We start from the raw sequence: 24,000 nt of genomic DNA on the forward strand, positions 1-24,000 counted from the left end.
CGCATCAATTTCCTCGGGGAAGATGGCGAGGACCGAGGCACGGAGATGGACGAGGGAGAGGATTCGCGTTCCATGAGGACGAAAAGAACCATACGTTCCCTCAACAACGTTCCTCTCTCCTACAATCACCAGCAACACAATGTCCACGGTAAGTTCACAAGAAAGGATCTCGCCATGTATTCTCCTCAAAAGGCCTTGCCTTTCCCTAACCTTGTGATGTCCACGGTAAGCTGTTGGGATCACGCTCTTAAATAGTTTTCAAAGTATTCTGCATACAATAACCAAACCCTGTATTCCATTAAAGTGTTTCACTGCATTCAAACTGGCTTGTGGGTTCCCTCAGTACTTTACCCCACAACGCTTTCAACTCACTTTCCAACTTCCTTTCCTCCATCCTGCTGTCAAACCTAACCTTTTATTATTTATACAATTTATTATTGTTCCTAACACTTCATGCCCTCCTTTATTCTTCTACTTGCTTCCATTTGCAATTCGTTTTATGAGGCTGTGGTACTCATATACGTCTTCCAAAGTTTAACCTCTAACTGCTATGCTAAACTGTTGTTTTTCGTCTTAAAGGCATTCCTGTCTTCTAAATTTCATAAATCAAAGGTTTTTTTTATTCATTCTCTATGCCTCTTGCAAGTAATTCCCTTAAACACTCAATATATTGAGTGTTCTCTGGACAGTGCTTTACATTTCACCCAGACTACTTGTTTGTATGCCAAAAACCTCTGTGCTTGTTATCATTTCTAAATTATTGAAATACCTGACCAAACCTCCTGAATCTTTGGCTGAAAACCGTATTCCCACAACATTAACCCATTCCTTTGGACTCCTCATTTCCCCAAACAGCTTGTTTACGCAACTGCTTGCAGGGCCTCTCCAGTCATGTGTGTGCATTCTCTAGGTTATCTTTTTTATCTCACCACCCTAGCTGGTGTGGAGCTGCTGTCTTCCTCTCGCAAGCATTCATCCCCAGCCACCTTTAATGTGGTTTCACTTCATCGATTGCTCTCTTTCTCACTCTCTCTGTTTAGGTTTAGTTGCCAGAAGAAGCGATGGACTAAAGTGGTAGAGATTTTTCACTTAGGAAGTTGAGGATATGACGTTGGGAGGTCATAGTTCATCTCTCTCTCTCTCTCTCTCTCTCTCTCTCTCTCTCTCTCCTCTCTCTCTCTCTCTCTCTCTCTCTCTCTCTCTCTCTCTCTCTCTCTCTCTCTCTCTCTTCCTTGTTTACTGTAACAGGAGTGGTTAAACAGGTGTGAGGATGTGTATGGTGATGTGTTTCCTAACACTAGAATCTTTTCTTAAACTTAAATTTTTATGATGAGAAAAAATGTCAGTAAATTGGATATCAAGTCTTGACTCATTTAAAATGGGTTTGTTAAAACTTGGGAATCCGTCCTCCTTGCTAGAAATGGTGCATTGTATTCATGTGTTATTTTTTTAATGTATAAATTTTCGACAGTGAACCCTAACTGATATTTTCTTCTGGAAGAAATATGAAAACTTTATTTGCCTTGAAATTACTTGGAAATGCATGGTTAGGTTGAAGAAATCAAGATAACGAGAGAGAGAGAGAGAGAGAGAGAGAGAGAGAGAGAGAGAGAGAGAGAGAGAGAGAGAGAGAGAGAGAGAGAGGGGGGGGGACTGTCTAAAATTTTGACCAGACCTTTAGAGGTGTCTTTTACCTGGCATCGTGGATACAATTATCTTTGGAATGAGACCAGTTTGTGAGTGAGAAGGATTGTTTTGAGGTATTCTAAAATACCGCTGATAAACTGCACTTTGATATGTATGTATCAGCCTAATTGAGCAGCTATCAAGCCTCACGGCTGCTATTGATCAGCCAGAGACAGAAAGAGAAACAAAAAGAATGGTGGGAGTGAAAATAAGAGAGAAAGAGAGTTTCATTTTGCATTATTGAGCATTGCCTCCTGCGTCAAGGTTAACGAGATGGGCATGTGCTCTGATATTGATTTTTCTGGAGAGGCAAAAAGACAGGAATTAGCTCTCTCAACCTTTTGTATGGGGGGATTGTTTTTAGTGGGTTAGAGTATCTCTCTCTCTCTCTCTCTCTCTCTCTCTCTCTCTCTCTCTCTCTCTCTCTCTCTCTCTCTCCCCCCCCCCCCTCTCTCTCTCTCCCCCCCCCCCTCTCTCTCTCCCCCCCTCTCTCTCTCTCTCTCTCATATGTATTGTGATGATTATTGACAAAAACAATACTGTGAATAATTTCTATGGGAAAGGATGTATAATACCTATTGTGCATTGTAGGGATAACTATAAAGTTTATCTGTAGCATCCCCTTTGGCTCCTGGCTGCAACTACCTTTTTTATGGCTTCTATTCTACCACTGTTCTTACTTCCTTTCATTCAAGATCCAAAAGCCAGGAAATTGAAGAATATTAGAACTAATCAGATATTGTTTAATTTGGTAGTTTGTGTTTTTATGAGTTTAAATATAGATAGGAATCCTAATTCATGTAATATATTCATTTGGTTTTGACATTTATAAACTGTTTAATGTGTGTATGAAGCTGATTGTTGATGAAAATGTCTACCCTTTAGCCCCCTCCAAAATAGGTTTTTGCTTAACTCATTCTGTTAAGTCTGTATAAGGCCGCCAAAAAAAAAAAAAAAAAAAGAAGAAGAAGAAGAAGAAGAAACTATAAGAGAAGTATCCCAAAAAATATTGCTTCTCAACATTTTATTATCACTTGACTGGAACATGTTTAACACTTACTTCTTTAACTACTTTAACTAGATTTACTTTTTCCCTGAGAATATAATCTATTCAATTTTTTGTTTCTCCGTATGGGCTTCTCCATGTCCATTTTCTATGTTCCTTTTTATAAGGTTTTCCAAGTGTGTCAGATTTGTTATTGTGATTGAGATATTCCCTTTTATAAATTTGTCGGTGATACCTATGTTATTTGATGTAAGAATGGGTTCAGCTTGACAAAGTCTAACTTGAATAAAGAGCATACTGTAGTTTATATGTTGAGGAAGACGAATTTTGCTAGGTATCCTGGGAAATATAATATTGCCACTTTGTTGATTTTCATCTTAGATATATTTCTTAAAAGTTAATTATTTACTGTACTGTACTTATTTCTATTTGCAGAAACAATCAGAATAGGCGCCGGTCTGTCATCGGACATGTACAAGGCTTCTCCATACGACAAGTTGGCGCTGTCTCTGATCTCGCCTCTACCAAATGAGCACGATTTTGCGTTCAACGTGTGTACCATCCTAAGCAACGAAGGTCGTCATGTGTTGCAGCTAAATCAGTGTCCACGGTTGGTGGAACACATGCTTGGCCACACTGGAGTGTATAAAGACTGTGAGTATGGAAATTATTTGCACTTCTGGTGTCAACAAAATGGAATAATTGCAATTAGAATTTGAAATCATAAACTGAAATTTATCCCTTTTATTCTTTCCTTTTCAGGGGAGACTCAAAAGTATTTTTTAACAAACTATAAGGAGACGAGGGGCAGGAGTTTAGTGCAGTTTTGGATAGACTCTGTAAAGGACAGAAGTGTCTTGGACTTATTAATTCCAGAAACATTTGAGAAACCTGCTGCAAACAGGGCTGTTGAGGCAAATAAAGACTGCAATTCAGAACATAACACTAGTGGTGCTATAGAAACTAGTAATACGTTAAATTTAAGCAGTGAAAGTCTGGCAAATTTTGATAATGAAAACTTTCTGTGTTGTGATACTTTGGACAAGATTTCAACTACTAATTGTGTGGCCAATGAGGCAAGTGTAACTTTGGCAAAGAGATTAGACAGTGGAAACTATGACAATTTAGAAAGTGCCACTGAGTGTGGAAGACTAGCATTAGATGCAACTGCACAAGCTCTCAAGAAAGAAACCATACTCAGAAGGCTAGAAAAGGTAATGTTTCTTATTTTCTCTATATTCATTTGCAACTAAGAAACATTGGGTGACGTGTCAATGTGATTGAAAGGTCTTCAGTAGAGAAAACTTGTAGAAATGTGCATTTATTTTATCCTAAGTGGTTGTGTAGGAATTGTTTTGGATTTTCCCTGAAAGTAGTGAGGTGAAGGTAACATTTTGTTGTATTTGAAACATTTCTGTTGGAAAGGTTTGGTGAGAATGATTGTCAAAAAATCTCCTTTGATATTATGGAAAAATTCCATTTAGTAATTATATGTACAACATTATGGAAAAGAGAGCAGCTGAATGAGGTAGGTAACATTAATAATAATGACTAAGGAATGAGGTTGGTGAAGATTTGAAATAAGATCAAATTAGAACCAGGGATATCCTCACTGCAGGTCTGTAAATTCTATCGCTCAGTATGGTAGGTAAAATTAAGCTATGAACTTTTTAGGTAATCAGGAGCCATCCATTTTAAAGTTTTCATTTAAACCTGAATCCTAATCCACTCTCTCTCTCTCTCTCTCTCTCAGTACCCCTTTTTTACACAAAGTTTTTTTTTTCCTACAGGTTTTAGAATGTGAAGGGAGTGACTTGAAGTTATTAAAAGAGGACGGGGAAATTTTTCACTTGGGTCGTGACCATGGGGTCCAGGATGCTGAGGGTTCACGAATAAGTCAAATTCTCCATATCATCCGAAATTTATCCTTTGAAGAACAAAATGTGGCGTGCCTTGCGAAGTCACACACTTGCCTAAGGTTAGATATTTAACTCCTCAAATGTTGAATTTTGATAAGTACGGCATTATAATAGTTATTATGTATTGTATTAGTTTAATCAGTCTTATTCCCCTGGATTTTGTACTAAAAAAACGTTTATTTTTTCCTCTTCCAGATTTTTAGTCTTGTGTGTGTGCTCACAGTGGGGTGGTTTAGCAGTTAATGCTCTAGATACGCTGGGAAATATTGTACCTGAGGTAACACTTCGTGACCCAAGAATAGATTCGTGCTCTGCGTCGTTGTTGGAGAATATTTGCAAAGGTGTAGCATCAGCAGATAGGGCATTCATCTTACGGTCTCTGGAAGTCCTTAACAAGTTGGCTATGAATGATCCAAATGAGGAGATACTGAATAATTACATTGAACCATCTGTAAGTACTCATTTCCTTTTTTTTTTTTTTTTTTTTTTATGTTATTTGGGTAATTATAGTGTTTGTTTGAGATCCTGCAATGGAACTAATGTCAAAGAGTTCTTGTTTTTAGAATATAGCTGTTTATGCTATCTGTATTTAATCTCTTATTCTTTGAAAAGTTTAATTTTGAGTTATTGACATCAAATTTGTTGAGTTTTGAATCTATGTGGTTCATTTTTTGAAGAAAGTTGACTCCATTTTCAAATGAATTTTTTATCATGAGAGGTTCATTTTTTTTTTCATTTCAGGTTTATAGTCAAATATGTCGATACTTAACAATCCATGACATAATGTTGCTGATTTACACGTTGGAATGTTTGTACTCCTTATCATCACTGGGTACTCCTGCATGCAATGCCATAGTTCGAGCAAAAGGATCCATCCATACACTAATATCTTTGCTGACAGTAGAGGCACAGAGCTATGGTCCTGAGGCTTGCATTGGCATGAAGGTAAATAAACGAGTACTGTGACATAGAATGTGTCTGCTATTTTAGAGTACCTTATTTTAATTTCTGAAATTTGTATAGATAGTCACATTATTTATCTAGTGAGAGGGGAAGACTGGGGTCTTTTTATTTTATTTTTTTTTTTTTTTTAAATTTAAAGGAAATTAGATGTACAGTATACCAGAAACTGGAAGTAATGATATAGGTTGAATTAACCTCTTACCTCTTGGCATTTCCCTTATGATGTTATGTAAATAATTTTTTTTTTGTTTTGTTTATTTTTCTTCACAGGTTGTTGAGACTGTCACGGGTGTTGTGAGTGAGCCCGAGCCCAACACCACAGCAGCATCGGCAACTTCCACCTCTACATCGACCACAACCACTTCGGCGACTGCAACCCACTTAACATCAGCAACGTCCACAGCAGTCACCACAACCACTTCGACAAGTCACTTAACATCAGCAACGTCCACAGCAGTCACCAGCCCTGTAACGTCAGCTACTATTGCCACTACCCCCGTGATTAACAAGCCGATCAATAAAACTACCCCAGGAGGCATAGGCCCGCCAGATGTCAAAAAAATTGCCAGCAGAATAGTAAGTGGAACTATTTAAATAGTGTTGATAGCTTTGTGTAGTGATGATGAGTTTAATAGAAGGCAATACCATGACAGCCGAAAAATAGTTCAACTTTTTTGGAAAGTTGATGTACTAATTTGTTTTGAGAGGTTTAGGGTAAAGGCATTCAGGTTTTTCTTCTTTTATTCTTCAGGTTCCGCCAGAAGTGGAAGAATTTGTTATTGATTGGGTAAAAAAGAACTACGAAGCAAATGCTGGTAATGCAATTGAGCAGGCCATTGTATACAGACATTTTGCTGCCTCAATGCAAGCTATGGGCCGTAAGCAAGGTCTCAATCCTGTTCTTTTATCAAATTGTGTGAGGTGAGTGTGGTGTCATTTTTGTACTTTTAGTTCCTCCTTGATTCATGTCCTTGTGGATATATTGCATGTCCTGATAGTTTTTGTTCAAGCTCTATTTCTTTTTAATTGAAGCATCTGCCTTTGTACTGTTTAGTGCCTCTTCAAGGTTCACTTATAATTTATATATCTAATTTGCTTGATCATTTTTTTGTTGCTTCATTATGAATTCTTCTATTATATAGACCTCTGTCAAAGTGAGTGGGTCATTTAAAAAAGAAATTTCCTAATTCTCCTTTGTCTATAAGATAATGTAAGTTTGGTTCTGATTCAACAGGAAAGTGTTTGGAACTGGGGTTGGTCCCAGCCGTCGACCTGTAGAAGATGGTTCAGAGAAGTGGCACTACAATGGCATAAGACGGCGAGATGGAATTGTCATTCCGCCAATGCCTGAGAAGAAGCTCGTGAAAGTTGCGGGTGTTCCTGTGTTTACACCTACGCCAGTTTTAAATGCTGTGAACACTATAAATACCCAGGTGTCAGACATTCGAATTAATTCACCCATTGTGGCTACCCCTCAAATAGTGACTGCACAGGCACAAGTAGAACCGAATGCTTCTCCGTCTTCGCCTATTCTAAAAGCACAACTATCTGCCCCTCTCAGACCGTCCCCGCCTCCACCAGCTCGTCAACCACAGGTGTGGATTACTAAATGATGTGTTATGCAGTATTAATTTTACTTGTACTTCTAAACATTGATCTACTTTTTTTTTATATTTTTAAAAGAATGTTATGGTAATGACTAATAAGGGACTTGTTTGCATTGAAGGCCATGGTGAGTGGTACCATGTCTCAGGGTGGGTATAGCAGTGCACAGCAGCCCCAAACTCCTCCGACACCTCAGCAAGCACAAGGATCGGGCAGGGCAGATAATTCTGCTCTTATCAAGAGTTTATTGGCTAATAAGGTAACTCCTGTGGGAGTAAATCAGGCAGGCAGCATGGACTCACTCCACCCCCCACCCCACTCACGTTCTGTACTTGTTCCTTCTGCACCACAACCCCCTCCACCACCACCACCATCTCAGCAACAGCAACTACAGATGCAGCCGCAACAACAATCGCAGCAACTGCAACCCAGACTGCCAACTGAAACGGTGTCCTATGTCCAGGCTCTGTCTCAGGGTCCTCCAGGCCCACAGGGACCTATACATAGTCCGTCCAGTATGGGGTCAAATAGTGGTTTGCAGGTAGTGACTGGAGTGGTAGGAGGAGGAGGAACCCCAGGGGTATATGGAGTTAAAGGTGGTGTGCAGGGACCAAGGCACCAGCTGACCACAACGCCAGTACAGGTAACCCAGTGTAGTCACATCGCAGCTAGAAGGGCCACAGGTGTGGCAGTGAGGATGATGGGAAGCAACTATGCTACTTATGCTATCACTTGCTACCCCAGTATTCTTCCCTTCTTCTGTGGCTGTACAAAGCAGCTTTTGGGTGCCTGGTGCTGGGATCTCTTGTATATGGTCTTGATGCTCCTCCCTTTTTTGCCATTCTGACTATTTCAGAATGGTGGTGGTGGCCGCTGTGGTGATGTGGGGAACAAAAACAATGTGTGCTGCATGACTTTTTTGTTGTAATGCTTTTGTTAACAATCTGGGAGCACTGAATATTGGAAATCTTTTGTTTCCAAATGAAGCTTATTAATTCTTTATTACTGACTTATGCTTTAACCACTTAAAGAACTAACTGATTGGTGTTTGGGAATGTTGAGAACTAACAATTGATTTAAATGGTGCTGATCTTCTAACCTAACCCTTTCAAAGAGGTTGCTGGCTTTTATCCACTTGGGATGATGATGGACTTTACAATGGAAAGAATTTGTTGTTTACTTATGTACGTTGCTTTGGGAAATGCTTTCAAATGACACGGCTAAGTTTCTCTGTTTTGTCTCTTCCAGTATTCTATATTCTTTCGTTAAATCTGGTTACTAAATGTTCAAACTTCTTGAGCATTTTAATTTGGGGGAAGGCTTGCATTGAATGTTAATTCATGGAAAGTCTTGTGACAGTTTTTGGTATATTGAAGAAGTGTTTATTTCCATAATTACATTTAATGTTGATCTTTGTGTTCATTTTATTATTACCCATAAGATTTTCATCATATAACTCAATGTTTACAAAACATCCAATTGTTGGCCATGACTCGTGCTATCCTATTATTCAAATCTGTACCATAGAATCACACTAGATTTTAAGTCCTTAATGGAGTACAGAATATACAGTTTTGAATCTTTCAAAAAGTAAATTTTACTAATAGAAAACATTCTTTTTGCAACACTATGGCGTTACAATTTGTTTTTCAAGTTATGTTTCTTTTGTAGTTGTCTTGCGTGGCATAGTCATTAAGTGACTAAAAGTATTTCTAGTACAGTGTTTTACGTTTGAATTATATATTCCACGAATGAAAGTAGTAATTCTTTATATTAACTGCAACTTTGCACTATGCACATTTTTTTTTATTGAGATATTTGCTGCTTTTACCAACAAATGGTTTTGCGAGAAAATTTATTGATGGGTAAAATTTTTTATAAGAGAAATAAGAAGTCTTTGGTGTTTTAACCCTGTAATTATAGCTGTTATGTCTAATAAGAGTTAGTTTTTAGATTTTGCTGTGACCTTGATATTAAATTGATTAGCATGTGGAGTATTGGCAATGTTACGTCCCTTAGTTAGATAGGAAACAGAATGACTTGTTAAAATCTGTTCACAAAATAAAGTAATTATTCATGAGGAAAAAAGCTGGAAAAGAACAGTGAAGGGTTAAAGAATGCTGCATAGAACATTTTTTACTAGGGTGACATCATGTACAAGGGATATTAAATTTAGACCTCGTCTCAGGTGAAAATGGTCATAAATATACTGAAGTATTGTTTGGATGGCAGTCTCTTCCAATGGTATTGGATGTTGATTAGTACTTTGTCTCAGTTTCTGGCAATGATTGGTAGGCTCTTTGAAATTAGGATAACACATCCTAGAATTTTTTTTCACATAACACTTCTATTTAATAGTATTAACATGCTTCCTCCTTCAAAAGTTTTACTAATTTTCATTTTCCATTTACGGTGTAGTAATGAAATACGGCGTGGTATGAAGATATTAACAATCCTAAGAAGTATACTAATTATTATTGTAAGTTTTCTTTGTAAATGGTTTAACTTTTAAAAGAAATGTATGAAATTGCTTGACAGTAGCTGCAACTGTTTGAATATTTACTTTTTAAGAAATATAGAATATAAAATGTCATTTCAAGACAAAATTTTCCACTTGCACATATCCTGTGAATGCAAAATTATAGTTTATGAAGGTCAAATCCTGTTTCCTTGCATTTGGAATATCATAAAGTTCATGAAAAACTTTGGGAGATTATAAGGAGAAAAGATTTAACAAAATAAAGGCATTTGGGTATCTGGGTTACTTTTTTCACGAAGCAATAGATTTATACATGTTCGTGATGTTTTAATTAAAAAAAGTATGATTTGGCTTGCATTGATTGGCTGTGACCAGGAAACAGCATTGGTCAAAAACTGCAGTAAACATCAATTACTTTTCATGATTACAGACTTGAAGGTTTCCTTAAGTGCTCAGGATATGCTCATAGTGGACATGACTATTCATTGACAAAGATGAATTTTACATTATGAAACAACTAATTAGTTGCAGAACTAATTAGTACATAAAATTTGTCAGCTGCCCTGATAAAAGATAGTTGTTTCAATTTGGTTTGATATGAGTTGCAAGAGATTTTCTTAGTCACCCTTAACATTACAGGTGTCGAGAAACCTTCAAAAACAGTTGCAGCAACAGCCGACAGATAGTAGTCAAGATAGCAGCAATGACTCACATCTTAGAAAAACACCCTTAAATGGAATTTTTAATGAGGTAGGCATTTGCCTCAAATGTTATCACAAAGAGAAAATGAAAAATCATGACAATGTTAACCAATAAATGGCATCATTGCTGTACCTTGCTATGTTTTTTTTTTTTATATAATCTTTATACATATATTTTATTTCCATTGCTTGTAAGAGAACTACTGTATGTTTGTAATGTCTCTTTTTGTTTTCCAGGTCAGGAAGTTTGAGGAAGATTCAAATTCATTTCATACTGCTGGCGCTAATGAGAAGAAGGTTACAAGTTTCGAAGGCATTTTTCAAAATGGAATAAAATCTGAGGATGTAGACAAAAAAGAGGAGCTACTAATAAAAGAAGAAGAGACATCCATAAAGGAAGATGACACCGCTGTCACTGATAACAAAACTAAGAAAAACGTGCTGGCAGACTTGTTGGAGAAAACTGTCGGTGGAGATATTTTAAATGGTGTTGTTGACAGGGAATTAAGAATAAGTGACAAAGGACTGGAATTTGTAAATCATGGACAGCAGCTGAAAATTAATGGTCCTTTCACGGCCAATGGTCAGACAGGAGTTGAGTCCCCACAGGTTGGTGGAATCAAGAGACCGGCAACTCCCGACAACTCTCCTGTGAAAAGAATGGCTCTGGAAGATCCCAGAGCTACTTCAGAGTCTGATAGTCGAATCACCTTGTATGTCAGTCAGAATGGCAGTGAAAGTGGGGAGGTAATTTCTCAAGGGCAGCAACATCAGGTAGTAATAACTCAAGGGGGACAAGCAGGAAATGTTGCCGTAAGTAATGCCTCTACGCAGATGGTAGTGAGCCAAGCAATGTTGTCCAATCAACAGCAAGTAGGAACAACACAGACAGTGGTAACTCCTCAGGGTCAAGTTATCCTCCAAAGGCCTGCGGGTACACCCACTGGAGTCATAGTGCAGCAAGGGGGACAAATCATTACGCAGGGATCTGGTGCTGGGCAGGTGATCCAGCAGGTGATACAAGGACAATCAGGACAGCCCCAGAAAGTTATCCTACATCAAGGCCAGTTAGGACAGGTGATAGGAGGGCAAGTTATTCTCTCTCAAGGGAGTGGTGGCCAGCATCAAGTGGTGGTTCAGGGTGGGAATAATATTCAGGGACAAGTTATTATGCAGGGTGTGCCACATTGCCAAGGACAAGTGTTTATGCAAGGGACCAGTGCTCAAGGTCAATTCGTAGTTGGTGGCAGCCAGGGACAAACAGTGGTAGTGCCAGGTAGCCAAGGCCAACAAGTGATGGTTTCTAGTGCACAGGGTCAAACTATGATTGTAACTGGCAGTCAGGGCCAGCCTGTGATGGTGAGTGGGCAGCAGGGCACAAGTGGACAAGTGGTTGTTCCAAGTAATGTGGGTGGGACAGTGCTTTTGACGCCGCATCAGCAGGGTTCTACTGCAAAGACGTTAATCATTTTACCTAATCCAAAGATGGTGTTGGCTGGAAGTCAGCATCAAAGTGCCCAGGGGCAGCAGTTGGTGCTACCAAGGCAGGTTGCAGGTCAGCAGGTGGTACAGGTTGTATCGTCTGGAACCACCGGACCTGTTGCCACAGTGACCACAGCCATGAGAACAATAAGGACAGCTGCTCCCATAGCTGATAATAGAGCTGTATCCACTCCTCCTCCTCCGGTCCAACATGCCAGTGCAAACAGTAACAGTAGTAGTAGCAATAGTAATTTCAGTGTTCAGACATCAGCCAATATATCCACTGCTGTTGCTCCAGCTCCAGCTGGTCCCACAGCTGTCCCAGTGTCACAAACGATAGTAAGCCAAGGACCTCAAACACCTCATGTCCCCGCTCCACAGGTGCTATCCTCGGGTGTTGCTCGCCGCCAAACTAAACCAAGTGGCTTACAATATTTGTGTGAATGGCGCGGTTGCAATCGAGCCTTTAGTAGTGCAGCCCAAGTATACCACCACGCTTGTAAAATTCATTGCCCACCATATGTAAGTGAACTGCAGTGTGGGTGGGCAGGCTGTGACACCATGACGAGACGTAGATTTAGTGCCATGACGCATCTGCACGACCGTCATTGCAATGAGCAGGTAAGTTAAAAATTGTGGTTTTTCTCTAAGGTCAATAATTGGTTAATATGGAGACAGTCTTATGATGTATGCAAATTTTAATAACAGTAAACATATCTCTCATCTTGTAAAGTTTACAGGTTGAATTTTCAAGTAAAAAATCAAGGTGTTTATTAATCCTTTAAAAATCAAGGTGTTTATTAATCCTTTAAAAATCAAGGTGTTTATCAATCCGTTAGGTTGACTTGAAACCGTTTGATTCAAAACTTTTCAGATAAAATTTCCAGACTAGTGGTTTCTGCAGGAAATCAGGTCTATGATAAACAACTATTTCAGAATTTCTTTAAATTTAAAATTTATTGAAGTTAATTTTTCCTTGAACTGAATTTGCTACCTAAGTATCAGTAACATATTGGTACAACTCTTTCATAAAGTATTGTACCATCATGGAAGGGAACTTATTCTTTGGCAAACAACAGTAAAACAGTTCTTGAAGTAAATTTTCCAGATTTTTAGAAATTAGATTTCATAGTATAGTTTAAATTCAACAAATATAGGTTTGTTTCAGGAACTATTCATTTAATGTTATATAGTGAAATGTTGGTTAGTGGAAGGTTGCTCTAGTCCATTTTAAAATATTTTAATTTCCATATCAAACTCTCAAGGTAGGCTTTTCCTTTACTTTTTTTAGATGGTATTCAATAGTTTTTTTACTTTTTTAGATGGTATTCAATAGTTTTCCTTTTACTTTTTTAGATGGTATTCAATCTTTTTGTTCTACTTTTTTAGATGGTATTCAATATTTTTCTTTTATGTTTTTAGATGGTATTCAATATTTTTCTTTTACTTTTTTAGATGGTATTCAATAGCTTTTCTTTTACTTTTTTAGATGGTATTCAATAGCTTTTCTTTTACTTTTTTAGATGGTATTCAATAGTTTTTCTTTTACTTTTTTTAGATGGTATTCAATATCAATTTGTAGGATTTTCTGAATTGTCAAAATTTGTCATATGGTAATAGGGTTATTGACTGAGTAATGTGTTTGTAATTTGTTTTACTTTTGAAGTCTACTTTTTATTTGTCCACTGCTTGAATTTTTTCCCCACATAATTTATGACAGGCGTCACACTGTATGGTACAATTGTAGTTCAAATTATTTTTCCCATATGTCAATTTATAAAATAATATTTTACTGTTTATTGCGTCATCTTTGCGCTGTGTAAATTTTTTACCCCACTGGTTTTGTTTAATTTGCAATTAAACTATTTAAATTGAATTGGTGAATTATGGATTTTGCAAATATCACAAGAAAATTTGTTCAATTCTTTTATTATTAGGGTAACTTTTCCTCTCCATTTAGGTGTAATCTAATATACATTAAAACAATTATAGAAGTTTACAGTTTTCTTCATTCATGGTAGATGACATTAGATGAGTAATTTTTTTTGCATTCTTTGTATATGACCCGAATAAGATAAATTTGTATGGTATAAGGGAAAATTTTATTATTTAGAAACTTATTTTTTTTTGTTGTTGTTGTCACTTGCAAGTTTAACGGTATTTTGAACTTCATGCATTCAAGAGTTCAAATGTGTGTACCTATAATAGTTTTGATTATGCATTTTGATGGTAGTGAGTGAAATGTATGTTCACTGAATTAGTTAATAGTTTGCAAACCTTGTGTTAGTTCTGAACTCCCATTGTTTGTGAAAGCACATTCACATGATCTGTATTGGCAATAAAAGTTTGAAGTTGCCAGTTAAGGTTGGAAGAAAGATTTGCCAGCCCAATGTGTCAAACCGGTCTCCTACAGAATTAGCCTAAATTAAGTTTGGGAAGTAAAATATAAATATTAAAATATAATTGATGAAAAAATAAGTTGAATCACAAAATATAGAAGATATTTGAATTAAGCAATAGAAAAAATAAATTTCAAAGCAAATCAAGGATGAAAATTATTCCCAAGTTCCAGAGCCCTCTTGTCCATCTCGAGGCTTCAACGCGTAAATGATATTCTGCCAACTAACTTCATTCAGCCATACTCTCATTAAGGAGGGACAGTCTTCATCTATCCATATCGACAGGATTTCAAAGCATTTGTTGCAGCAACGTTATTAAAACTAGTTCACTTGTTTAATTGTTAAATATAAGATATAGTTTGCATGTCATATTTACCTTGGAATGAAAAGTTTTTGTCTTAATTTCCTGAGAAACCTATAGTAGATGTGGCATCCTTTGATTGATTTTAACATGCCTAGGTCATTTTTTTTTTTTTTTTTTTGTTCAATAATATTTATCGTTAGTACAGTATTTTTCCTGGTGTGTTGTATTAGGGTAAAATTTGCAATGCCTTATGTTAAAGGTTTGTAAATGATATACGGCATAAATGGAAACCTCATAAGGTTTATGGTTGTTGAATAATGAATCCTCATTATATATGGGTTTTGAATGAGTGTCACCATATGTTGAATGTTGTGGCAAGAAATCTTGGAAAAATGCTGATTGCTAGTGCGGTATAGGTTGTTGGTACATAGAAAAAAATGAAGTTTGATCTACTGTTTCAATTAGCCTGTCAGGTATGAGTACAGTAGTTTTAAATTGATTTGATTGTAAAGAAAAGTATGTTCAAAGATCTATTTTAAAATTTTAGAATGAAGAAAAGAAAAGTATCAATTTTTGAGGGAATGGGTTTGTCCTTCCTGCAATGTTTTATATATTTGGCTTTGACTGGTGTGAGCTTATAATTCTCATTTTTTCCTTTTATTACCTCCGCCAACGATGCTGGAAGGAGGTTATGTTTTACCCCCTGATAGTGGGTGTGTTTGTGAATAGCTTCCTTACCACAATTTTAAACGTAGAGTATTGAAACTTGCAGGGATTAACTTATGTAAAAGCTGGAATTGATTAAAATTTGGAAGGTCAAGGTCATAGTCAAGTAAAGTATCCAATTCACCTAATCACCCATAAGTTTGGAGATCCTTGTCACCGAGACTTCAAAGTTGGTTCATATTTTGAGTGTAAGAAAATCCATGTCAATTAATACATGTTAAGGTCAAAGTTTACCAGAAGGTCGAGAAGTAAGCTACCGCGGCGGAGGTCTGTGCTCTACTGAGTGCTCCTCTAGTTATGAATATAATTTACTTCCATCCATCCTCATGTTTGAAAGGGACACCATGTGTTTAAATGTATCATTTACAAGAAGTTTGCCTTAATTTGGGGGGGGGGGGTATTCAAATCTATGGGAGCTACATTTTCTTTCAATTCTACCTATTTTGAGTTTGATGTCTGAAAGGGACACCATGTTCTTAAATGTATCATTTACAAGAAATTTACTTTTGTTTTTTTGAGCCGGTGGTTATTCAAAACTCTGGAAGATATATGTTCTCTCAAAATCCCATGTTGCCTTCAGGTAGAGCTAACAATCCTTTTGTTTATAACAGCTACTACACATTCTTGCGGTACGGAGGTCACAGTTAGCGTCAGCAGGGAAGACGGATATCCCCATACCTCAGGCTCCACCTCCCCATCCTGGGTACGCGCCCAATGCAGCCTTCCATGCCATCAAGAGACATGCTCTTGAAGTTATCAATCACAGGGATGCTGTGGTATGTATAGACAGCCGAGATGTCCATGGTATATCCCACTGTAAAATATTAAATGTCATCATTATACAGTATTGAAGTTGCATGTGTTGATGAATTTTGTAAGTAATTATTAGATGTTTGAATTTGATTTACAGAGCAAAGGTTCAGTTTAAAATTTGAAAAATTACTTGAAAACTACAAACATTTTTCTCCCTGACTTCATTTTATAATGCTTTTGATTTTGCAGGAGAAGGAGGGCCCTGTAACCAAAAGTATTCGCTTAACCTCGGCTTTGATCCTGAGAAACCTAGTCATTTACTCTAATACAGGGAAAAAGTAAGTTTAAATGTGTTCAGTAGCCACTTGTATAACATATTTTCATGGTCTCGTATTGTTTAACTGCCATTTGTTCTTCTTTTTTTTAATACCTGACTGTTTATAATAAAAACAATTTGTAATTTTCCAGTGGTTGCTCAGTTTTTAATGCACAATTTTTAATACAACTAAAATTTTGATTTAGAAAGTCAAGATAATAAAGTTATAATGGAAATAAAATTCTAGTCGTCCAGAACTGCTACTTACGAGCACAAGACACTTGTTTGTAATAGTGTAGCCTCAACTTAGTACTATACTAAGGTTGAAGTTGAATCCCAACTTGTTTTTATTGTATATTGTACAGTCGTACCTTTCTTTAATGGAAGACTAATATTTTTACTGTAAGCAGAATGTCTGATTCAGTATTACTGAGATTTTCGCTTTATCTTTCAGGTTGTTACGGGGTTACGAATCGGAGTTATCAAACGTGGCTATTAGTACAATGGAATCTTCTCGAACTGTCGCTCAGATCTTATACGACATAAGCCTTCCTGATCACCAGGGCATGTAATGTGCTCTGCTTATCACAAAAAATTTAATTTATAATTTAAAAAGTGTAATTTATAATAGGTATAATTTATATACAATGAGGGCCAATATGTGCTGTTGATAGTACACATTGTGTGTTAACTTGCTTAGCACCAAATATAGCATTGGGGAAGCTTTATTCAAAGGGAAGCTCACATGTTTTGGGCATAAAGAGTGCAATTTTTAATTAAGAATTATAGACAATGATAACCTGAAGGATAAAAAAATAACATTAGGGGTATTTACTGTCGTGCCAGTGACTAGGTGAAAGGGTGATATCATTGCTTGTCAGAGACTGCCTTGTAGTTTCTTGTTTCTTATTTTAGAATTTGCATTTAGGTGAAGTGGACAAAGAGTGTGACATATTCATTTGTTATTTTTTATTTTAATTTGCACCTGTTAATTTTCAGAGCTTAAAATACAAATTAAAAGTTAATTTTTATTGAGTAATCTCAGTTTGCTAAAATTAGCAAGTTCCTTATTTTTTTTCTTTTACGAGCATTTTAGCATAAAAAAAAGGTGGATCTGTCGGCACAATTTTGTAAATTTTTGTACAGTATAAATAGGTCTGTTATAAACTTCTGTACATGTAGATTGTAGTTGAAAGTACTTCTGCAAAAGCAAGTAAAGACACGTATCCTCCAATATTATGCAAAAAAAATTAAGAAAAGGGTTAGAGGCAGCTGTCGATGTTGATCTGACTCGAAGTACTATTCCCTCGGCACAAGAAGTCCATCTGTTACCACGGGACTTCAAATATTGGTTTTGGGACTTGTGAACCTTGAAGTTGTGATACCAAATAATATATCTTTTTTTATTTGTTTTTTTATTGCTTAAACTATTAAAGAGAAAAAACTTTCTATTTTCTATCATTATTTGTAGGTTCATAGATAGTATATATTATTTTTTACCTGTTTGACATGTAGATACTGGCCAATGAAGTAACATTATTTCCCCCATCCCTTCATATGGAGCATCTACTCCGTGCATCAAATACATAATTGGTCGAATTGGGAAGATTTGCTTTTAATATTTCACAAGATGAATTGAATTTTCAACAGAGCACTGTTAAAACTTGTACCTGAGTCACGTATTGTAACTGTTCTGCTGTTTAGGTGTTCTTATCAAATTACGGCCAGAAAAAAAAATAAAAAAACTGGTATCATAGGCGTAATGGTATATGGTGCATTTTGGCTTCTCGGTGGCGTTGTTATTCCATCCAAAAAATTTTCGTTGTCATGGAGAAGCGGAATTGGATAAGCAAGTTGCACATACAATATATATATTGGTTAGGTGGTTTTTATTTCTTTACGTAGTTGTGCTCCTCACGTAGGAAACTTGCTCACCTAAGGTACCATCAGGCTTTGCGTTGGTTATGTGAATAACGACTATGGTGGTAACGGACCCCTGTGGTTTTGTCCACTAATATCTAACTGTTATGCTGCTACGTTCTCTTATGAATTGGTGAGAATACGCAGGCGCCGACTGTGATGCAGACGTACAGTGACCGTGACATTGTGGTCATCATTCACTGTATTCATTCCCAGATCAACAGTTCTCTACATTATATTCTTTTTTAACTTTCCCTGATGCACTGAGCATTGTATAACTCGCCAAAAATTTTTTTCTTTTTTAATAAAATATTGTAAATGTTAATGTAAGTTTTCATAAAAGTGAAAACTTTTTTCTTCGTTTTTCATTAATCCCTGTAAAGTGTTGAGGTAAATTGAATGTAATAAGTGAGTACCACCCATGTTATTGATTATCTTACCTGGCAATGTTATCTTTAGATCCTAAAAGGAAAAGCTAGAACTTGCAAAGTTCATGGATTATCCTGGCTTTTTACTGTTATTAATTTATCACTTGTAAAAGAGGTTCACAAATAGCAATTTCTTTTAAGAGAAATTATAGCTATTCCTACACGAAGAGAAACCTTTGTTCTTTAATAGAAGCATACTTTCAGCGAAGCTGGATATGGTGGTAGTTTGCTGGAGGATGGCATGTAAGCCTGCCAGTGACTGAGCTTCCACTCCCAGTTTGTTTTTAGCTGCCGGATAGTTCAGAGACACTTCTTGCATCTTCATCAGGCTATTTTGGTCCTTAGCATTTTCTTTTCGATAAACGTGTTGGCAGGTACTTGTGTGCAAGGGATAAAAATTTGTTTGTTTTCCTGATAACTTTAGCCAGTTTAAAGGCTGCTAATGAATGGCAGAGGCAAGGGACAGTGACATTGCCCTAGAGACTGACCATATATACATATGATCAGCACCCAAGCACCCTCTCCACCAAAGCTAGGACCAGGGAAGGCCTGGCAAAGGCTGCTGATGGATTTGCGGGTAGACCTATAGGCTCCCCCCAAAACCCCCCTGCCCTTCCTTAGCTCACAAGGATAGTGAGGTTGCAGCGACCAAAAGAACTAATGAGTTTGAGCGGGGGACTAACCCCAGTATGGCAATCACCAGTCAGGGACATTATCAAATAAGCAACCGCAACCCCAAAATTTTGTTTAAACCTTTTTGTGTGCAGATTGTTTTTCCTATTTACTGCCCCGCTAGTGTGGCATTGTGACAATGACAACAACGTAATCCCATAGTAGTTTGCATTACGGAGCTCTATAGACTGTTGGATGATCGAGGTTTTCCTGTCGCAGAGTGAAAAGGGGTTATTGCCGCCCTTCTAACTAGCATTGTCTTTCTGATCCCAGAATGATGCTAATGACACTCACTTGCTTTTGCTCTCTCTTCATAGAGTTCCAATCATCTCTTACATGAAAGCGTCCTTATTTGCTTGTACGTCCCTGTAAAAGAGAAACTTTAAGTTTCTCTTCCTCTGCCTTATCTTTGCTGCAATTTCTAGAAAAAGAACACGTAAAAAACATCATCATAGAAGTTCAGGAAAGACTGATCAATAGGAGTCATGTACATGTGACTCCTATTCCTGAATGCTATGATGGGGGACTATGGTACCAGAAACTTTATCCTTCTTCAACTGAGTGCTGAGAATTGTTCCATGACAGGAAGAAACATCAGAACCTGTAATTCTCACACGGGAAAGCAGAATTATTGCCGGTGGGATAGATTTTTTCTCTGCCCCTTTTGAGAGGTGAGAGAGAGGGAAGTATTACGTGCAGAGTTATCACGAAATGGGAAGAAATATCGGTGTGCACTGCTCTGGTTACTGTGATCAATCCTTGTACAGGGAGAACGCCAAAAATTATCCCATAGCAGGAAGAATGTCGGCATGCTCAACTTAATCTTGTACCAATTGCAGAGCCCCTGACCAAAACTGCAAACACTTACTTATCTCTTGAAGATATCAGACAATAACTGATCAATTGAGTTGCATTTCTGATCAATTTCTCCTTGCATATCGGAGGATGGTACGTACCAGTAGGGACGTTACATAATGAGAACAGAGCAAGCACCGAGTGGTACTTGTTACAATTGCCCATGCACTTGCTACCTGTGTTTGTTCTCATCAGAGAAAGAGCTCTAGCACCCATGATTTGGATAAAGATCCCCACCCTTTATCCTAACCTTTAACAGTTCCTGAAAAACAGCAAGATATCTGACATATGACAAGCTCATCCCTCATCTAAGCAGTAAGATGGTGTAAACAGATTCTACTATCACCAAGAAGGCTCTCCACACACAATCTCCATGTTAGAGAGCTCCACTGATCATGTTTCTATGCGCACCAACACCACATAATGATCTTCACAATGTTCGAGTTACAGGGCTCGTTTCATCTGCTGCTTCACAACATTCTATGCCGAGATATCGATATTTTCATACTATCCAAAGGCCGGTCTACACGAGGTCCTCCCATGCTCTGTGATTGGACATAGGACATTCCCACTCGTCCTTATGCTGAATAGAAACATGCGAGTTCACAGGAATACTGGATACTTTTATTATTATTATTTTTAATTGCTAAGCTACAACCCAAAGCAGGATGCTATAAGCCCAGGGGCTACAGCAGGGAAAATAGCCCAGTGATGAAAGGAAACAAGGAAAATTAAATATTTCAAGAACAACAGTAACATTAAAATAAATATCTATACAAACTATTAAAAATTTTAACAAAACAAGAGGAAGAGAAATAAGATAGAATATTGTGTCCAAGTGTACCCTCAAGAAAGAACTCTAACCCAAGACAGTGGAAGCAGGCTATGGCACTAACCAGGACCAGAGAACAATGGTTTGATTTTGGAGTTTCCTTCTCCTAGAAGAGCTGCTTACCATAGCTAGAGTCTCTTCTACCCTTACCTAGAGGAAAGTGGTTACTGAACAATTACAGTGCAGTAATCCCTTGGGTGAAGAAGAATTTTTTGGAAATCTCAGTGTTGTCAGGTATATGATGACAGAGGAGAATATGTAAAGCAGAGGCCAAACTATTCGGTGTGTGTGTGTATGCAAAGGGAAAATGAACTGTAACCAGAGAGAAGGATCGAATGTAGTACTGTCTGGCCAGTCAAAGGACCCCATAACTCTAGCGGCAGTATCTCTACTGCTGCGTCACATATGAACTAATATCAGCAAGACTTTTCACTGGCAACAGGCCTTCCCACGCTCTCTTCCATTCATTTATCAGAAACACAATTACTTATTATTGTACTTCTATAACTTCTGAGCAAATGGCATCTAAGAGTAACTTGGCCTCTGAGGAGTCAGACTTTCATGTGTTGTCCCTTCCTTTATACAGTATCCCCCTGCTTCCTCTCTCAGTCCAGTATGCGAATAAACTAAGATGGATTTTCCTGACCTACGCTCTGAGATTTCCCCTCTTGAGTAAGACAAGAAGTCCTGGGCATCGTCAATCCAACAACAGATTCCAGATCAGTGTTCATCAAGGTATTGACACTCCTTCATGAATTTAATGACCTCTGTGAGGCAAATTTAGCCAAGGACTAAAGCCAGCTTCGAGTTGCACCGGGTGCAACTTACTCGCTCGACTTTAGATAGGGTCAATTCAGAAATATCCGGTCAATGAAATTCCCTAGCCGACTCAATAAAGTTCTTGCTTTGCAGTGCTCTGCGCAGACCCTCTCCTCACCAGTTTGAACTAGTAGAGCCTACTCTGACGGTAGTGACCCCAATGGAGAGACTCGGGCGTGAGGTAATGACTCGTCTCATGAGTCTGCTGTCATGAAAACTGTTTCCATTGCCAGCCTCCAAATACAGAATCATCATTGATTGAACACTGGAAGTTGCAATAATGTGCTTCATGAAGACAGGACTTGACAAGTATGAAATGAAAAAGTACATGGACTTGATCCTGGTAGGTGCCAACTAACCAGTGACCCAACGAAACCCTGAAGAGTAGGAATACCGTACTCTCCTTCCCCAGCCAATTAGGTGAAATAGGAGAAGCAAGACACTGGTATGGAGACTGCAGCCTGTTCTTGCAGGAAGAAGTAATGTTACAATGTAGAACTTAAAGAAAGCATAACGAGATTTTCTCCATTAACCATTTACCTTCAAGGATCCAAATCTTTCATAAGCAACATTTCCGAGAACTCCATTTGAGCTGGCGCGCTTGATAAGTCTTCTGTGACTTACAGTTCCAGTCTGCATCTCCAGACTCTTCCTCCCCTAAAAAAAAGGTGAACAGCATCTACCCATAACACCCTCAACCTAGTTGTTTCAGGCAAAAGGGTACGGGAAGAAAAGGGAGAGGGGGATGCTGAAGTAGCCATTACCTTCCTACAGCTGCTACAAGTGGGGCATGCTGGTTAAGCAAGTGACAGGGCAACGAAAGTGCTTTGAGAGGATAACTGAACCGTTGCCTCGATCACACCGATGATATTCCAAACTTACCTTCTGATATCTACCAGAACTTGTCCAATATCAACAAAAGAACATGCTTGAAGGCATCTGAGAAGGTTCTTTGGACACCTGCAGTCAATTCTTCTGGATAAAGAATTCAACATAACTGAAGGCTGGTCATCAATCTCTCTACGTTGAACAATTGTTCCCCCGACACCATTCACGATAGAGACGGCAAGCAGTGAACGGTTAATCATAAGAAAGAAAAGGAGGACCTAAAGGATTCATTTTTATCTTCAGATCCAATCACAAGCCCTGTCCTTAGGTGTGGGTACCAGTTCATTCCTGTCCCTGACAATGGTGGAAACCATGACCCTAGAGAATATCTATTATCAAACTATACATGGCTGCTTAACAGCTGGTTGTTTAGTGAACGTATGGATTCCTTTCCTGTCTTCCACTTTCAATGTGAATATATCAAGACAGAACCCAGCATCCCACCACTATGTGGGGAAAGAGTATTTTCCTATTAAGGAAGGTAAAAAATGTGTCTACTGTTGTCCCACCATACCCTCAAAAGATCCAGACACCTCTAAATGTACGGATGACCTGTCATTTTTTATATGCCAGGAATTATTGTTTCCTTGAAACAAATCTGGGTAATGCAAAAATGTCCATTTCTTCTCTCCTCTATAACAGAATCCTTCGTCAACAGAATCAGGGTTTGGAATAAAAAAACGGATAAATATCTTGAATAAGTTCTCCCTGTTCACCCTGGTCCCAACTAGTAACACACTTTCTCAGGCAAATCTGAAAAGGACGGAGATCACTGGTGAGAATGAGCCTGGTATGCCTAGAGTTAAAAGGAACCAAATTTCTAACCTTTTACTTTACCTTTCCTCCCATTTCTTCATCCAACCACTTTTAACTTTTACTTCATAGTGCAACTTCAGTGTTTACCCCAATTGCTGATCCCAGCATTAAACTTTATGGCCCAAATTCATAAGTTCAATCCAATCTAAAGAGCACGCTTTGTCTTTACAAACTACGCTCATGGTGTTTGGATCCAGGAGTCTCTGTAAAATTTTTCTAATCCTTATATTGGAGCAAATTTGTGTTATAACAAATTTGAGAGACAGCTACCAACTGATAGAACAAGTGCTGTAATATCGCAAGTCACTTAATTCATTATAGGAAAGAAAGGAGAATGGATATGTTACTGGGGGTATCACATCCTGTTCGCACAACCCACCATGTTAGACAAAAACAGGGAAATCCCAAGTGCCCACAGGCAACCACCTCTT

At 37.8% G+C, this 24,000-nt stretch overlaps 1 protein-coding gene across 6 annotated transcripts in view; it reads left to right on the top strand.

Annotated features, from left to right (window-relative positions):
• The window catches only part of Bap170 (Brahma associated protein 170kD), a 59,039-nt gene extending 40,425 nt beyond the window's left edge, over positions 1–18,614 (top strand). Inside the window, exons 4-18 of one of the 6 annotated variants that reach the window (XM_068352937.1) lie at positions 1–148; positions 3,128–3,346; positions 3,455–3,906; positions 4,483–4,670; positions 4,807–5,062; positions 5,353–5,556; positions 5,845–6,150; positions 6,326–6,495; positions 6,809–7,169; positions 7,301–7,822; positions 10,298–10,408; positions 10,597–12,462; positions 15,882–16,046; positions 16,273–16,361; positions 16,794–18,614. The exon at positions 1–148 is cut by the window's left edge and continues 19 nt beyond it. In XM_068352937.1, coding sequence (XP_068209038.1) covers positions 1–148; positions 3,128–3,346; positions 3,455–3,906; positions 4,483–4,670; positions 4,807–5,062; positions 5,353–5,556; positions 5,845–6,150; positions 6,326–6,495; positions 6,809–7,169; positions 7,301–7,822; positions 10,298–10,408; positions 10,597–12,462; positions 15,882–16,046; positions 16,273–16,361; positions 16,794–16,911 — 5,175 coding nt within the window. In that variant the 3' untranslated portion in view covers positions 16,912–18,614. The remainder of the gene's footprint in view (positions 149–3,127; positions 3,347–3,454; positions 3,907–4,482; positions 4,671–4,806; positions 5,063–5,352; positions 5,557–5,844; positions 6,151–6,325; positions 6,496–6,808; positions 7,170–7,300; positions 7,823–10,297; positions 10,409–10,596; positions 12,463–15,881; positions 16,047–16,272; positions 16,362–16,793) is intronic. The other 5 variants (XM_068352939.1, XM_068352938.1, XM_068352941.1 and 2 more) reach the window with 5 other exon arrangements.
• The last annotated feature ends 5,386 nt before the right edge of the window (positions 18,615–24,000 follow it).

The sequence above is a fragment of the Palaemon carinicauda genome, chromosome 29 (assembly GCF_036898095.1).
Source record: "Palaemon carinicauda isolate YSFRI2023 chromosome 29, ASM3689809v2, whole genome shotgun sequence".
In the NCBI taxonomy this organism is placed as follows: domain Eukaryota; kingdom Metazoa; phylum Arthropoda; class Malacostraca; order Decapoda; family Palaemonidae; genus Palaemon; species Palaemon carinicauda.